This window comes from Megascapheus bottae, chromosome 27 (genome assembly GCF_031878675.1).
Source record: "Megascapheus bottae isolate mThoBot1 chromosome 27, mThoBot2.hap1, whole genome shotgun sequence".
Classification (NCBI taxonomy): Eukaryota; Metazoa; Chordata; class Mammalia; order Rodentia; family Geomyidae; genus Megascapheus; species Megascapheus bottae.
Window position 1 is genome coordinate 5,881,150 of NC_143535.1, and position 17,535 is coordinate 5,898,684.

At 53.0% G+C, this 17,535-nt stretch overlaps 1 protein-coding gene across 1 annotated transcript in view; it reads left to right on the forward strand.

Annotated features, from left to right (window-relative positions):
- Dscaml1 (DS cell adhesion molecule like 1) overlaps positions 1-17,535 on the forward strand; it is a 232,804-nt gene that overhangs the window by 182,210 nt on the left and 33,059 nt on the right. Inside the window, exons 12-14 of the mRNA XM_090319324.1 lie at positions 11,967-12,166; positions 12,634-12,730; positions 13,071-13,199. Of these exons, the coding sequence (XP_090175450.1) occupies positions 11,967-12,166; positions 12,634-12,730; positions 13,071-13,199 (426 nt within the window). The remainder of the gene's footprint in view (positions 1-11,966; positions 12,167-12,633; positions 12,731-13,070; positions 13,200-17,535) is intronic.

Sequence of the window (17,535 nt, forward strand, 5' to 3'; positions counted from 1 at the left end):
GTGACCGTGTGTACACAGACTCTCACCCCAGAGGATGATGGGAGTCCCCTCACAGCCCTCCTGGGTCAGGTCAGACTCTCCCCTGCCCCTTCTCTCCCTCTATCCCTCCCTCCCTACTTTCCCCTTCCTTCCTCCTCCCTCCTTCCTTTTCCCCACCCTCCTTCAGCCCCTCCCTCCATCCATTCCTTCCTTCCTCCTCCTTCCTTTCCTCTCCTACCTCCCCCCTTCCTCCTTGCCTTCCTTCTTTCCTTCTTCTAGTCTCTCTCCTCCCTTTCCCCCTTTCCTCCTTGTCTCTTTCCCCCTCCCTCCTTCCCCCTCCCTCCTGTCCTAATTGCAGCAGCAGGTCTCTTTGCTTCTCTTCCCAGCAAGGCGTGTGCACACACAGGCCCTCTTCCACCCACTCTCACAAATACTTCTGAGTCCCCTTTTCCTGCTCACCTAGCAGGCCCACCCGGCCTGTCACCCATGCCCAGCCTGCCCGCCTATCTCCCCCAGACCAGGAACTATTTGACCCTCATACAGCTCCTCCACAGCCCTCCTCACACCGACCTGCCTGCCACAGACCCCACGCAGAAGAAAGAAAGGAGCCTCCCCCAGGCAGCAGGAGGTGACAGAGCCATCCAGAACTCAACCAAGGAGGGGCTATTGATTTACACCATGGAGCCTAACGGCTTCCAGCGCTAACTGGGCAGGACTGGGTTCAAATCTCAGTGGTGCCACTTGACAGCTCCTAGATATGAGTCAACAAGCCCTCCAACTTGCTGGCTTTCCAACTTTACAGTGGTGCAGCAAGCCAACACATTTGCTGAGGCTATAATTCGAGTTTCAAACGTTGATCTTTTCTCGAGCTGCTGAACTATGGCCCAATAGATTAGCCCTCAAATGCCACATGGCAAGGAACATCAAACCTGCACTCCCCAGGGTTCCCACGTGGACATCAGTAGCTAGTTCCCAGATACAGCCATAAAATCCTCACATTCCATTCTCCCTCCCCACTCCACGTGGCATACTGGCTTAAGTACCTTCCGTGCCTTTACAACGCAAGATGTTTCTGGCCCAGGACAGCTTTATCACAACATCCCCCTCCCCCATTGTCACTGGTAAGGTGCAAATGAGACTGCTACCTACAGCATCCAATCCAGCACTTGGCACAAAACAGCTATCCGATACTTGTTAGTAATTGTTCATTTAAAGCGCTAGAATCCTGGCGATGAGTAAGATAAGAGTTGGTGTTCTCAGGGAATTGAAAAATCATGAAGAAATAGACACACACTAGCTCTAGTTCGTGAAAGGATCCATGCCTTAGAAATCTACAAGCCAAGGATCAGGGGTGAAGTCATCAATTTAACTGAGAGTGAGCAAAGGCTATCAGGAAAAAAAAAAAACACAAAAGCAATGTTCTCTGCCTAGAGTTTGAAAGATGAGAAGGATTGTGACAAGAGATAGGAGAGGTGAGATCTGGCCAATTCTGAGCTGCAGAAAGAACACAAACAAGGTCTCTGGTGAAGGCCAGAGAAGGATTGTGACAAGAGATAGGAGAGGTGAGATCTGGCCAATTCTGAGCTGCAGAAAGAACACAAACAAGGTCTCCGGTGAAGGCCAGCATGGTGAGTGAGGATTGAGGGTATCTGGCATAGAGGCAGACAGGTAGGATGAACGTGAGATGCTGTGGCCTTGGGGAGCCAGATGGGTGTACATCCTAGGTTGAACTTATTTTTAACACCAGGCTGCACATCAGGCGTCCTGGGCACTGGTTGGGGTTGAGATTCCAAAGTTGGTTCTTGGAGAACTCTTGTGCAGACCTCTCCTCAGAGCCTACATTAGAGTGCTCCAGTGGAAGGGAACCAAGAAGATGTATAACGAGGCAGAACTGATGGGAGATACAGATAGATAGATAGATAGATAGATAGATAGATAGATAGATAGATAGATGAATGGGTAGAGAGATTTACTAGGTACCTTGGTTCATGTAACTATGAAGGCTGAGAATCATATAACAAGTCTTGTGTCCAGAGAATCCTATAACTAGTCTGTCTTCCAGAGCCAGGGCACCACCGGTGTGAGCCATAGAGTTCAAGGTGCCTGGCGCTCAGTGTTCGCCAGTAAGGGAAGAAGAGTATGGCTGCTACCTGAGAGGGTGGAAATCACTTTGCACTGCTGCCTCTTTGTGGTCTGGGTCCCCAGCTAATCCAGTAAGGCCTCCACTGAGGGCTGATTTTCTCACTCAGCCCTCTGACTCTCAGGCCAGTTTCCCCCAGGCCTGCATCCTTACCTCAGGCCTGTTGACACTAGGCCATCCCAGGCTCAGGCAGTGGTGGGTTTACTAGAGCAGGCAAGGGATGGGGTAAGTCCTTGGATATTGCTGATGACAATCCCTCAGGCCCCCCTGACCCCAGCCCTCCCTGACCCCCAGTCTCCACGTGGCTGGGCTCCTAAGTGCCTGAGCAAACAGCCTCGCCCCACCTCTCCCAGGCAAACTTTACCATTGACAGAGCTCTCCTCATACCCTGCCTGTGAGGAAACGTGTCCAGATGGGAAATCTATAGAGAATGACGCTGGCCTTGCCCCTGTGGGGAACTGGCTGGGTACCCCTGCCTTTCTCCAGGCCTCGGTTTCCTCATCTGTACAATAAGAATTCATCTCAACTAGTATCCTATCCAAGGTCCTTTCCAGCTCTGAGAAGCCATGCCTTTTCAGGACACCAGATAACCTTCTAGAACTTAGTGGAAAATAAACATGATGAGCTGAAGAAAAAAGAAAATACCTTTTAGCTACCTTCTAAAATTAAAAGGAGAGAGGTGATGCTGCTGCTGCTGCTGATGATGATGAGATGACTAAAAGAGGGAGGAGATAATTCCTCCCCCAACAGACACATGCGGAGCAAATAAAGCGTCTTCAAAGGGAATTCTTCAGCAAGAGCCCAGTGCAAGGCCAACCACCCATAGGCCTCAGTGCCTCTCAGGACTCAGCTAGCCCCTGTCCAGCAGGTTGCCTGATTCGACAAGTTTATTACCACCTCTAGACTCTCCTGTTCCACCCCAAAGGCCCAATGATTGAGCCACAGATAAAGCCCATGGCCAATTAAACCCACAAGAGCCCTTTGTTTGGCTTGAGTTTTGATGTGTTTGTTTAGCAAAATGTCAGATCGATTAAATTGAGTTTTTCCAGCTCTCAGCCAGCTCGCACCCTCCTTCAGACCCAGGAAGATGGGGCAGAGGAGACAGAACCTAATTCTAGGGGATGGACTGAACCTAGCCCTAGGCGAGGCGACCCCTCCTGCCTGCTGGGGTTGGAGTCTCAGATACAAAATCCATCCGCCCCTCCCACTGGCCCAGAAGACTAGGGACCATTCCCACGGGAAACTGGCCACCCGGGGCCCACAAATCCCTTTCCTAACCACACTCTAGATACCCAGGGGATTTCTTGCCCGAATCCTGGGGCATCCTAGGCCTGTTTCAGTTTTTCTTGCTCTGGATGCACCCTATCACCAGCTGCCCCCTAACTGGAAGGAAAGCTTTGGGCAGGGCAGGCAGATGGCACAAGGGCACACAGCTTCATGCCTATAAGGCTCCTCTCAGGACAAGCAAAAACTGAGGCACAGAAAGGTCAAGCGACCGGCGCAAAATGTCCCTGTGTGGTCCCAGGAGTCAGGTCCAGTCTCCTCGCCAGACAGGAATTACCTGGGGGCTGAGACCCATCTGCCTCTCCTAGAGTGGGAATTCCTGCCCCTGGCACCATCTCAGCCCAGGCCTTCCTTCACCCACTTGGCATTTGTTTCCTGGGAGTGACAGGCTGTCTGACCCCCCTCCCCCCGCCAGCCACCCCAGCCTGTGGGGCTGCTCTAATCACAGCTGCCATCACAAACTACCCTCAGCTCTTGGCCCTAGGGACTCCCTAATGCCAGGAAGGGGAAGGATAGAGCCCTCCCCGACCTGCAAGAAATGCAGGAGACAGGGACAGGGCAGTGGTGGGTGCCACCCAGGGTCTGACGCCAGGAAACAGTCAGAGTCCCTCCCATTACTGTGAAGTTTAGGGGACGCTCCATTATCAGCTTTCCCCTCTCAGGTTATATTCATTTTCAATCTCACCTGTTCGGCTCAAGATGTCTGTAAGGATCCCTGCCCAGCCTGGCCTCCCAGGACATCTTCTCTGCAGCCCAGGGAGAAAGCGCCAGGGCTGCTGGGAGGAGGAGGAAGGGGAGGGGAGAGGGAGAGAGCCGGGATGATTTCCACAGCGATGATTATCCAGCCGGCTCTCTGGCCTTATTGATTTCTAGACTTCATAGAATAAGGAGCAACACTTGTCTCCTGCTTCATCAAACAGAGGCAGGGAGAGAGGCGGCCACGTCCTCTTACCAGGCCAGGCTCCGCAGGCAGCCTCCTTAGAGGAGCAAAGAGTGAACAGCTCTCCCTGAGCTCCGGGCAGGCCAGCCCCCGCTTGGAGGTGGGGGAGGGCAAAACAAGCAGTTCACTTAGGTGGCAGGCAGGTGGGCAGCCCTGATCCCCCCCCCCTGCCCCGACCATCAGTGATGCTTCTCGTACCAGGATTCCCATGGTCCCTCTAGAAAATCAGGACCTGTACATACACTTCCTGGGACTCAGTTTACTTCGGTCACTTTCCCTCACCCACAATTATTGACAGAGCTTGACAGTGGGTCCTGTTCCATAGACCCAATGAAGACCTGAGGGGGGCCGGATGCCAATCCCTGGCCCTGCCCTTCAAAAGCTGTCTCTCTGTTGTTTCTGTGGGTCAGGAGATTCTCTGAGCTGGCGATGCCCACGGGATCACTGGAGAAATCCAAGGCACACCCAAACTTTCCCCAGTGGGTCCTCTTCACAGGAGTTTCAGTGCAGACTCTAATGGTCTCCATGTGGACCAGTCCCCACCGTCCAGGCCCACATCCTCTCATCGCCATAACGACTCAAGCCCACCAGAGGAAGGATGGGCCTACCCATGCTATTTCTAGTCCCAGTTTCAGTGTCCGTCCCCAAGGGGCCTGGTCAGGCCCTTCTGTCCTTCTCAGAGCCTTGACATGATCTCTACTTGCCAGCCCTGCACTCCCTCTCCCTGGCCTGTGCAGCTCCCATGGCTACAGCACTGATGTTTCCAGATGGTTCTGGCCGTCCAGGTATCATTCAGGGCAGATCAGGTGATAGAGAACAGCCTGATGGGTATTCCACACACCAACCAACGTAAAGGCACCAGTCAGTCCGCCCTACAGAAAGACCAGGGCTACCACTGGGGGAGGGGGGCTCCATGTAGTAAGTAAGGAGTTACAGGCAGGCAGAGGGCTGAGCAGACCCCCAGACCCTGCCCCAAGTCAGGGAAGCCCAGAGCTGCTCCCCCAGGCACGACTGAGAGAAACATTAGGACAGAACAAATGCTTTCACCAGCCAAGCAGCAAGCATGTGCTTCGTGAACGGCCTGTGTGCCCGCTATGCATCTGATCCACTTCCTATCGATAATAACAGAATACTGCAGGTCGGAGGCATCTTAAGGAATGGGCGTTTATTTTGGCTCCTGCTTCCAGGCAAGATATTACAGGGGGAGGAAAAGAGGATGTGTGTGTGTGCATATGTGTGTGTATGCATGTGTGCTCCATCTCAGTATACAGGGATTCCATTCCAACCATCTTTTTAAGATACAATTACCCCCCACCACCCCAGAGTCTCACCTCTAAACACCATGGTCAGATTAAGTTACAAGGATTTGAACTCAGAGCCTTGTGCCCCATAGGCAATCACAGTTTCTTTTGCTCTTCATTTGTGGTTTGTTTTCTGTGTTGTTCAGATAAGGTCTTACACTCAGCTCTGCCTCCTGAGTAGCTAGGAATGGAGGCGTGTACCCCATGCCCTCGTGAAACCTCACAGTGGAGGATTAAATCCTAATACATGAACCTCTGGGGGACACAAAGAAAGATGGCCTTGTATTCTCCTGCTTCAGAGACAATCTCCATGTTCATAGAATCTTACCTTTAAAACTTCCCGCATCCACAGGCTGTATGGGCAGGGAGCTTAATGAGCTAATTCTCAGAAAGCATTAACCACAGTGCAGGCACATAATAAACATTCAATAAACGTTAGCTATTATTATTACTATCATTTTTCCGATGTTCACAAGCGAGTGGCAGGCCAGAGGCAAGTGGAAGCACAGTGCCGGCGTCCTTTGAGAACATGTCCCCCCCAACCCTGGCACTCCTCATCAAGGGGGTAGAGGTGATGGACCCCATTTGAGAGCCAGGCATCTTAAGGTCTGGCAAGTCCATCCTGCAGCACAAAGGCCTGTGGGCCAAGTCTGCAAGGCCTGCCATTTTCCACGACCCTCGATCCAACCTCCCCACAAACTGTTGTGGGACAATGGACTGCCGGGGTTCTGGGGATCTGGCTCCCCAGACACCTCTCTAGTAGCTTTCAGAGCCCAGGCTGCTGCTGCCACACGATGTGAATTCATCACACAGCAATTAATTAACGGACACAATACGCCCAGGTGGGTGGGAGCCTATGAACAATGCAGAGGCCTGGCTCTTTAAGAGCAAAGCGGGCACCAGACCCCCCCACTCCCCAAGCCTTTCCCAAGAGGCAGCCTGGCGTGGCTGCCACCTGAGCTGAGCAAAGCTGCTCCCATCCACTCCCTGGGGGCCCAACGCCCCACCCATGTGCCAACAATGCCCCTTTGTGGCGGCTTATCTCACAATGCCAAACAGGGCCTGGGTTCTTGTCAGAAGCTTGTTAACAAGAAGCAGAAACGTAAGTCTTTGGAGGCAGGGGGATGAGGAAGAAAGGAGGGGGGACCCCTTACCTCTCAGCTCCCTATAATCCTTTCAGAAACAAAAGGAGCCCCTGAGAGAGAAAGCTGCCTGCTCCTGACAAGGAGGGCTCACCAGTTCTGGGGGTGCAGGGTACATGCTGACGGTCTTCCAGAGGGCAAGTAAGAGAGAACAACCCCAGCTGCTGCCCATTTTCACTTTTACTGAAAGCTCTGTGAGACTCCTAGAGAGATCTCAGTTAGACTACCTGAAGGACTTCCTAAAAAAACAAAAGCCCTGGTAAAGAATACTGTGGCTTTGTCTCCCAGCAATCCTGGTGGCTGCAGGCTATACCATGTGAGACCGAGGAAAAGACCAGACTGTATCACTCCCCCCCCACCCCATCATCCTGAAGCTCAGCTCTGGCACCCCCATTTCCCAGGCACCTGACCCTCTGTCTGGTGTCCTCCCCTGCCCAGTGTCAGGTCCTTCCGATGGCTTTTGTGGCCTTGGTTTCCCCATCTGTGAGTATGAACTCAGGGCAGCACCTGGTATATAGTCAGCCCATAGAAAGCCTACTGTGTGCTGTGATGGCACAGCCGCTCCCCCTGAAGGTGGCTTCTCCCTCTCACCTGCCTGACACTCCTTTATGACAGCCACTCTCCTCTCATGGCTTCCCCCTCCTGCACCCTCTCCTTGTATGTCCCATTCCCTGGTGGCTTGGGGACTGTCACAAACACCAGCTGAGCTCCCATCACCAAGGGGAGGGGGAAAGGAGGGGAGCCAGCAGACCTGGCTCACAGCCCCCTCCTCTGCTCCTAGCCCAGCCTGGTCCCTCATCCCCACCCACCCAGCCCTACTCCACCTTTCCGCCTCCTTCTAGACCATCCACAGACCAGTGGCCACGCCAGCAGGCTAGCACTAGGGGTAGAGGCACGGGAGAACTGTCTGGGCACTGGGAGCCAGGGCGGTTCTGGGGGGCAGGGGGCAGGGAACTCATCAGCTGTGATGTCAGACAAGCCACTTAACCTCTCTGACCTCCCGTTTCCTCGTGGGTGATTGTGGGGAGCAGATATCAGGCTGCCTCCTTAACAAGATGGAGGCTTCCCTGCAAAGAATTCATCAGTGCTTTGCAAAATGAAGAGATACCCTCCCAAAGAAGGGGGAAACTGAGGAACGTAGATGCAGGGGAACCCGTGAACTCCCCACCCTGAGCCTGGGGTGAGTGTGGGGGTACTGGGGGCTGTGAGGCTGCAGCGCTGTTTCCTGGTGCTTTAAGAACCTAACAGCCTCTCACGTCGAATTAAAATGTAAATAGCAGCTGGGCAGGGCAGGGCCTGCGAGTGATTTCACAGACAGGAACCAGCTACACACGACTCTGACAACAGTCTTGTTTCTGAAATTGATTTCTTCTCCCCTCAGCCTGTGCCCCTGGAGGGCCCAGCTCTCCGCTGGCCAGGCCCACGTGTCCTGTGCTGGCCCCGCTTGCCAAGATGGCCCCGAGGGATCAGGAACAAGAAGCCCTCCCACGGCAGGCTGCAGGGTTTGCCATCTGTCCTAGGCGCTCATGAGTCTTTTCCCATAGATGCGGGCAGCCGTCCCTGCTCAGATCAGCACTAGACAATGACCCCGTGCTACCTGGGCTGCCAGGCTGTGACACAGAGTCCGACAGACTTGGGGTCAAGTCTCCCCGCTGCGGTCCTGACACCCACCAGCAGCAGAATAGCTCTGGGTGGGGGGTAACACCCTCTTGCATCTTCTCTTCCTTGGGTCCGTTGGAGATGAAATCTCACTGTGCTACCCAGGCTGGCTTCCGGTGATCTCCCATCTGAGCTTCTCAAGTAGCTGGAGCTATAGGTGTGTGCCACAGTGCCTGGCATTCTGTCATCTTTCAGGGTAGACTGCAAAGGAAGGATCCCTCTAGTACAAAGTTACATATTCTACTCAATAGATCTAAAATATTAGCGTGTAATCATTGTAAAAATGGTCATGAGGTATTTTACACTCTTCTTTCCTTTTTTTTTTTTTTTTGGAAAACTCAAATAGGCATTCATTTTATTCTCCCCACAGCTGTGTTGTGGGGTGCCAAGAAGTCAGTCTGATACAGGCCAAATAGCTGGTAGCAGAACTAAAGCCAGGACCTGTCGGGCCCCAGGAAGCTTTCTGCTTCCCCACCCAGGCCCTCGATGGGCTCCCCAGGCCTGGTTGGAGGTAGAACAGGCATGGCTGCAAAAGCCTCACCCTGGCACAGAGCTGTGATGGACACAAGGCCCTTTCACTCCTAGACTGACCCATGAGGCCAACCTTGTCCCAAAAGACAGACAGACAGACACACACACACACACACACACACACACACACACACACTCAGGATCACACTACCCCCTTCCCACCTGGATCCCTAGAACCATGGTGGCCTGGTCACTCCTTGAACCAAGAGCAGAGCAGCCCTTTGCCCCTACCCTGCCCCCAGCACCTCCCAAACCAAAGGCGTCTGCCATGCAAGGCTCGACATGTTGATGTAAAAATCCCACTCTATATTCCAGCCAGGTCTCAACGAGTGAATTATGCAAATCTTTGATGGGAAAAAAATATTCCCGCACACATCCTTGAGAGTGTAAAACCTTAGTCAATAATTCATTCGCCGATGTCTCTGACTGCAGGCTTTTTCTTCATTATAGCTTGCACCTCGTTATTTGTTTTTTGTGTTTTATTGTATATCCTAGTGTAATGCCGTGCATTATAAAATTTATCTGCTTCATTATTTGATGAGCTGGATGCTGGGGAGTGTGCAGGGGCCTGGGGCGAGGGCCAGCCCAGCACCAAACCCCAGATGGCATGACAGCAGCGGAGACTGGCCTGTGGTGTAGAGTGAGGGTGCCAGAGCTGCCCTTCCTCTCACTGACACTACTCACACTGGCTGGCGTCTCACCTCACCCACTGCACAGCCACAGCTCCGCTTCCTTCCTTTCTCCAAAACAAGCCCGATGTCCCCACAGAGCCTATAATCCTAACTACTCAGGGGGCTGAGATCTGAGGAGCATCCTTCAGAGACAGCCAGGCAGGAGAGCCCAAAGCCACTGGAGGGGGAGAGAAGGGATTTCCTGTGCCTATGGGAATGGGGCAGATGTGGGTGCAGGGGATGGGAGCACGGACCCCATTTTGAGGAGAGAGAAGACAGAACCCTTTGGCTCTGTGGCACAAGGGAGCCAGTGATGGGGCCTTGGTGACTGCTGGGCGCTGCAGACCCAGTGTGAACAGGGCTCCGTCCCTAGGAGGGGCGTGGTTCTTGCAGCCAATTCTGCGCCATCTGCCACTTGGACGCCCCTCCTGGGACAAGGCCACTGGACACCTGTGTGGTTTCTTTCCTGGCAAGGTAGTTAAGGAAAGGTCAAGGCCAGTCTTTCACCTACCTAGGGTCACTTTCCTGAACCTGCCCTGGGGATGGCTGCTGAGGAGCCAGCCCCCTGGCCCGACGCCCTCACCTCTGTCCTCTCCCACCTCAGGCCTCCCCATCCCAGACCCCAGGTGGAACCTGCTGCCCTCCTCCCAGCACTGTGCTAGTGATCCTGGAAGCAGCAGCTGGTTTGTGGAGCTCCTTGACACCAGAAACCAGGTTCCTTCTCTCTACTATTGTCTGAGATTCCACACACGGCCTGGCACTGTCGTAGTTCTCATGGCCATGAATGGACGGGTGGGCTCTGCCTTCCCAGATAGCCCTAGTCCCAAGTCTGCGGACCTTCAGGAGATCTCCTGCTCATTCACGCCTGCCAGTGTCCACCTACCCTACACCACCCAAGAGGCGATCCTGGGGGACCTGAATCTCAAGTGCCCCCCACTCTCCACCCCAGCCAGTCAAGACACCTTGTGATGTGCTCAGCACTCTGTGCTAGCTAAATCAACACAGCAGAAAGGGACAAGATTTCATGGGCTCCCACACCAGCCTAATGCCCCCTCCAGAGGAGGAGAAGAAGGAGGAGGAGGAGAAGAAGGAGAAGGAGGAGGAAAGTAATAGCGGCCAATGCGCCCAGGTCCAGAGGAGAACGAGGGGCAGTAGGACAGGGTCCTTGGCTGCTTCTTAGTGATGTCCTGGGGTCAGTGTCAGAGTAAAGAGAACTCTGGTGGCCATGACACCATGCAGGGCTGTCTGTGGTTATTCTCCTGGTAAGACTAGGACTGATAAACCAGCCTCACCAGGTTCTGGCTTCTGAGCGGATTCCGAATCCCAAGTCCAGAGGCTACCCCGGGGAATTCTGCAGATCCGATTCAACAAGACACGTGAACTCGCATGAATCATGTCTCACTAACCTCTAGCTGAAATGCAATATTTCCCTCTCCCCATGAATGGAAGCCACGCACCACAGCAGTCTGTGTGACTGTCACCAATAGAAAACCCCCAGATAGTTCATGTCATACTGGTTGCAGGTATCTCAAAATATCCTAGGTAAGCATCACATCGCTAACACAAAAGCCTGGTAACGGAAGACAGTAATTACGAGGCTCCGCCAGATCTTATTTCATAAAGAGTAATGGAGCACGTATTGATATGGGATAAAAAAATATCCATATCCAATTTTCTTTTTTAACTGTGCTTAATGCTTGGCATAAACATATCTTAACATTACCCATTTCCTTTGTAACTTCATATATATATATATATATATATGTTTAAAAATAATCTGGCTGGATGTTAATGGTTTACACCTGTAATCATAGTTACTGAAGAGGATGAGATCTAAGGATCACGGTTCAAAGCCACCTCCGGACAGAAAGGTCTGTGAGACTCTTATCCCCAGAAAGCCAGAAGTGGAGCTGTGGCTCAAGTAGTAGAGTGCCAGCTTTGAGTAAAAAAGGCTAAGAGGGAACACGCAGGCCCAGTTCCAAAGAGAAAAGAAAAGAAAAATGAAGGAAGGAAGGAAGGGAGGAGGGAGAAGGGAAGAGAGGGAGGGAGGGAGGGAGGGAGGGAAATCTGATACCTTTTGATCCAAAAGGCCCAAAGAAAGAATGATGAGAGGAGAGGAGAGACTGCCCTGCACACGATGCAGAAGAGGAGCAGGGCAGAGTCCCCTCTTCCGGGCTCTCACCCAGCCTTGTCCAACCCTCTCCACGGGCGGAGGAGCTCTGCAGGAAGTGGGGACAGCTGAGGGCGTGGTTTCTACGCCTTTGCCCCTCTCCCCAGCTGGCCTTGAGCCCTCACAGACCCCGCCTCTCCCCTCTCCAGTACCAGCCATGATCACCTCCCACCCCAACACCACCATCGCCATCAAGGGCCACGCCAAGGAGCTGAACTGCACGGCGCGCGGGGAGCGGCCCATCATCATCCGCTGGGAAAAGGGGGACACCGTCATTGACCCCGACAGGGTCATGCGGTACGCCATTGCCACCAAGGACAATGGTGACGAGGTGGTCTCCACGCTGAAGGTGAGAGCCTGAACTGTCGGGAAGCTGCCATCCCAGGGCCACTAAAACAGGGGGAGACGGGGAGCTCCTTCCCCACCCCCCAAAGTTCCTGCCTCTTCCCCACCCATTCCCCTCCAGCAGGAGAATGAGTGGCACCCTGTCTCCTTTCTGACAGCCACGGCTGTCCAGCTATGGGCACCCCAGCCTCTCTTCCCTTCTGGAACTCGTTGGCTCTGTTCTTCCTCCTGAGACCCCAGTCACCTCCCCCCTGCCCTCCTGGACCCCTCAACTCCTCACTTCCTGCATGGACAGCTCCCCCTCCCACCCCTGGGTTCCTCGAGGAGAAGCCCTGGACAGAGCCCCTCATGGCTTCCCTCCCAGAAGAGATGGTTTGCTGATGCCACTGGAAATGCCCCCTTTCTGTTGACCAGCTCTAAAAGACTGTCCCCATTTCTTCCCCTCTCCTGCCCCTGCTGGCCGCCTCCCAGCTCAAGCCAGCTGACCGTGGGGACTCTGTGTTCTTCAGCTGCCATGCCATCAACTCGTACGGGGAAGACAGGGGCTTGATCCAGCTCACTGTGCAAGGTTCGTCCATAGGTCCACCTCACCCCGTACTCCACCTGACCACTTCTCACCTCTGGATCACCCAATGGGAGCTTGGACCTTTGCAGCCAGGCTTAGACTAGCAGCTGTAGGGCCCTGCAGGTTGGGGGAAGTGGGTGGAGCCAGGATCCTGGGCCCCCCTCCTGGAGGTGTGGGAAGGAACAGAAAGGTAGTCAGGGAATCTGCAGGATGAGGTGAGCAGGCTGCCACACCCACCCTGGCTCTGGGCTCCTGCACACAGATGACATCAACTCCCAGGGCCAAATGAGAGGCCCCATCCCTGCTGCTGACCTTATGTCTGTCCCTCCCCTGCTGTGTCCAGAGCCTCCTGACCCTCCAGAGCTGGAGATCCGGGAGGTGAAGGCCCGGAGCATGAACCTGCGCTGGACCCAGCGGTTCGATGGGAACAGCATCATCACGGGCTTCGACATTGAATACAAGAACAAATCGGGTAGGTACAGGATCGGATGGCGAGGGTTTGGCTGACAGTGGCCCCCTGTGGCATGAACCCTGCAGGCACTACTGCGGGTTGGGCAGCCCTGGGCAGTGTCCATCCAAGGCAGACACACAAGATTCCCTCCAGGGCACAAGGACCTGTGGCTTCCGAGAGAGAGCGGCTGTAGCCCGGCTGGAAAGGCGGGGTGCCGACCTCAGGACGCTCAGCCGCTGGAGAAGGATGTCAGCCCTTCTTTCCAGGATTGCCCCGTCTCTGAAGGTGTCTCATAGAAAGAAACTGAGTCCAGGGCCGTGAGCCATCTCCACGGGGGCATCCTGGGTTTGGAGGGTCATCTGTTGGGCTCCTGGATTGGGACAGTGCGGTGTTAGGGGTCAGAGAGCTGGCCTTCCCAAAAATGAAAGCTCAGGCTAGGCGCCCCGCTTCTGAGGCGCTCTCAGAGCTTCCCCGCCATGGGGAGGCGCTGTGGAGCAGCAGGCACAGTGGTCAGCATGAGCCTGAGACGCAGGAGTAGTGCAAGGCAGAGAAACAGGGCATCACTGGCAGGGCTTTGAGGCCTGAGTGGAAAGACAACTGGATCCTCGTGTATCTCGTGAATTGGATGTCATGAGCCATCTCAAAGCTCAACTTAAAATGAAGCATGGGAATCTGCATACCCAATGCTATGGACCTGGTAATGGAAATAGAAACATAACTACATAGACATAAAAACCTATGACTCTATAGACATAATGTTTTACTTCATAAATTAATAGGTTTCTATGACATACAAACCCTTAGCCTAATTGTGATTAAGTTCTAGATACTAAGTCCCAGGGATTGTAAATAGAGATTCCCTTCTTGAACACTTGTTAAACTTGTCATTTAAAATATGATGTAAAAATCAACGTTAATAAATTCTTTAATTAAAAAAAAGTGAAGCATGGGAGCTGGCTGCCAGTCAGTCAGGAGGCTGAGGTCTGAGGATCATGGTTGGAAGCCAGCCTGATCAGGAAAGTCCATGAGACCTGTACTTCCAATGAAGCACCAAAAAGCCAGAAGTGGAGCTGTGGCTCCAGCGGTATAGCGCTCACCTTGTGTTTTCTCCTGTCGCTTGCCGGACTCTTCCTCTTCCACTCAGGACAGCAAGTAGCCAGCAGCTGGCTGTCCCCTCCTCTTGATTGGCCATATCCTCTTCCCTGTTGCATTTCCAGCATCCAGCACAGGGCCAGCCATATGTGGTGCCTGTCAAGGGGTTGAGGGAGCTACAGTGGCACTCGGGGGTGGAGTAGGGGGTGGAGCCTTGTGTCTGAGCTGAGGCACCAGTTGGTTCCCAGCTCTGCTCCATCACTTCTGATACAGGTGACTGTCAAGAAGAACTCTGATCTCAGAAGCTTAGACTCCAGTGACAGTCAGCTGCCAGGGGACATCAGAAAAGCTTCTACATGGTCCCTGGTAGACACTAACTGTGTTGATCTAGAGGGCTGAAAGGCAGGGGTCACCATCTGCAGGACCAGGGAAAGACAGAACCCAAGCAAGATACTGTGTACTCCAGGGAGAAACCTGTAATCTAACCTAGGGTCATGGATCACGTTACCGGGCACTGAGATTGCACCTATAATCCCAGCACTTGAGAGGCTGAGAGAGGAGGATTGTGAGCTTGAGGCCAGCCTAGGCTATATAGTGAGGCTAATAGTTTCAAAAACAATAACACACACAAAGCCAAAGGAAGATTCAAGGGCAGAGGCAGGAACAGGGAAGGAGGGCTTCTGGTTGGCTCAGAAAGGGTCACCAACACCGAGTTCTCAGAGAGGCTTGGACATCATGGCCCCTTACAAAGTGTGACTAGAAATGGAAGAAATTGTGCAGAAAAATCTGTGAGAGCTGATCCCAGCAGAAGACGCTGGGCCTAGTGATGGGTGCCTGTTACCCCAGACACAGCAGGGAGCAAAAAAAAACAAAAATAAAAGGCAAATCACAGTCCAGATACAAGTGAGGAAGCAAGAAGACCCTATCTCAAGGGTAATGCACATAAGTCCAGTGCCTGTGGCTCACGCCTGGAATCCTAGCTACGCTTCAAGCAAAAGGATGGTGATTCAAAGCCGTCCAAGGCAGAAAAGCCTACTAGAGTCCATCTCAAAAAATAACCTGCAAAAAGTAGGTCTAAAGGTGTGGCTTAAGTGGTAGAGCATCAGTTGAATGAGCAGGCTAAGCACATTTACGCCCCAATCCCTCTCCACCAAAAGAAGGAGGAGGAGGAGGAGGAGGAGGAGGAGGAGGAGGAGGAGAGAGGAAGAAGAAGAAGAGGAAGAAGAAGAAGAAGAAGAAGAAGAAGAAGAAGAAGAAGAAGAAGAAGAAGAAGAGGAAGAGGAAGAGGAAGAGGAAGAGGAGGAGGAGGAAATATTAAGGCCCTCTCTCCACTCACTCGAGTGCCCTATGCGGCAGTTTATAGCCCTAGGAGACTTGCAGGCTGAAACATGTGTCTGTCAGTCAGCCACACACACAGAGTGATTTCCGCAGAATCACACAGCAGCCACATGGCCCAGAAAGAAAAGGACATAGAAGAAGACAGAACGCTGCCCTTGGCATGTGCAATGCAGTTGAAGAAAACGCAAGAGGCACATGCATGCACACACTCAGGCTTGCAGAACTCTGACACAGCACTATGGAGTGTCACACGCCCTCCCTGCATTAAGTGAGAAGAGAGGAGCGTATCTCGGGGTGATTGGAAGGGAGAAGGGATTTGAGGGTACATAATGGGGAAAGGGCGTGCCTCAGTCCATCTGTGGAACCTGTGGAGTTGGAGCCATGGTTCATTCCCCACACCAAACATTTGGGCTAAGCAAGTGTCAGACTTTCAGCAGGTCCTTGACACATTTGGCCTCTTTATCTATAAATGGATATGGAGGCACTTCATTCTCAGCGATGGAGTGATCGCGTATGTAGAATTGCCTGGCCTTGAAACTTTCCACGGTCCCCTGTCCTGTGCCGGCATTCCCCTCCCCTCGGCCTCCTGTCCCAGACCACACCCATGTCCCAACGCTCTGTCCTTCATCTCCACACACACCCCATTCTCCACCCTGCCTCGTGCCTCTGCCAGCTTCTCTGCCATGTTGCTCATCATGCTAATTTTCCAAGGGGAAATTACCAAGTCTGCCCTTTCTAAGCCACCCCACTCACGCTGTCTTCTCCCGGCCCCAGGCGGCGGAGTAATAATACATGAATGCTGAATGATAAATTGCGCCGTCCACACAAATCTATCAGATGACGCTGTGCACAGTTAAAAAAAAAATGCACACGCCACATTCTACCTCTGTTCTCCAAGCAAGAAACAGGGATGGCTTCTCCGAGGATAGCCTCAAAGCCCAGAAGGGTGTATCATGCGCCAGCTACCTGCCTAGGGGGTGATGGGAGGGGGGGCGCTGGGCTGGCCTCTGTGGCAGGGCAAGGGGGAGCTGGCTCAGTGTGGCATGGCTTTCTGTGTCAACTGGAATGTGAGTGTCCTGAGAGCTGCTCTTATGATCCAAAGACCCTCTTCTCTATTCCATGGGGGTCTTGGAGCCATGGTGCAAGGAGAAAATCAGAGAGGCACAATGGGTTTGTGTCCCCGGCACTGGAGCTAAATGTTCCAGATGTGGCTCTGCTCCAGGCTATGACTCTACTGTGAACACAGCTCCTTAAAAACCCAGACTCCCAGGCCCCTTTCAGCAAGCAGCGCGCAGAGCAGAAGGAGCCGACACCTCCCCAGCCACAACCTTCGTTTCTTAAGAATATTTTGCATCATAAACCCTTTGATGAAGAAAGAGAGAGAGAGCCCTTAATGAAATATGTTAATCTGAGCAAGCCAGGCTCATATGAAAGGGAATATTAAAAGAGACAACATTCACCAAAGCCAGCTCAGTACGCTGGGAGCTGGGAAGGGAAAGGAAGGGATGGGAAGGGAAAGGAAGGGGGGGGAAAGAAATGGGGTTCCTGAGTCTAGCTATTCTAGTTCTGGAGTTAGCAGTGGTAAAGTTTGGAAAGCCAGCTAAAGCCCTCCAGATTTGTCTCTGGTGTATTCACGTGAGAGGGTTGTTGGGGAGAGCTATTTTACACCAGCATCAAAGCTGACTCGGGAACCCAAGGTCAAACCCACCTGCAGACTTCTGGCAGAAGCAGAGAGGAAGGAACTGTACCCCAGGATGCCCCTTCCTTCTCTTTCCGTGATTGGCAGCTGAGCAAGGCAAGGGAGGGAAGGCAAAGGGTATTTATTGATGACAACATGTAGCGGAACGCTGAGTGCAAAGGAAAGGACAAAAGACAGACCCTCATTTGAAACCAGGAGCAGATTGTGTGTGCGTGCAAATGCACACAC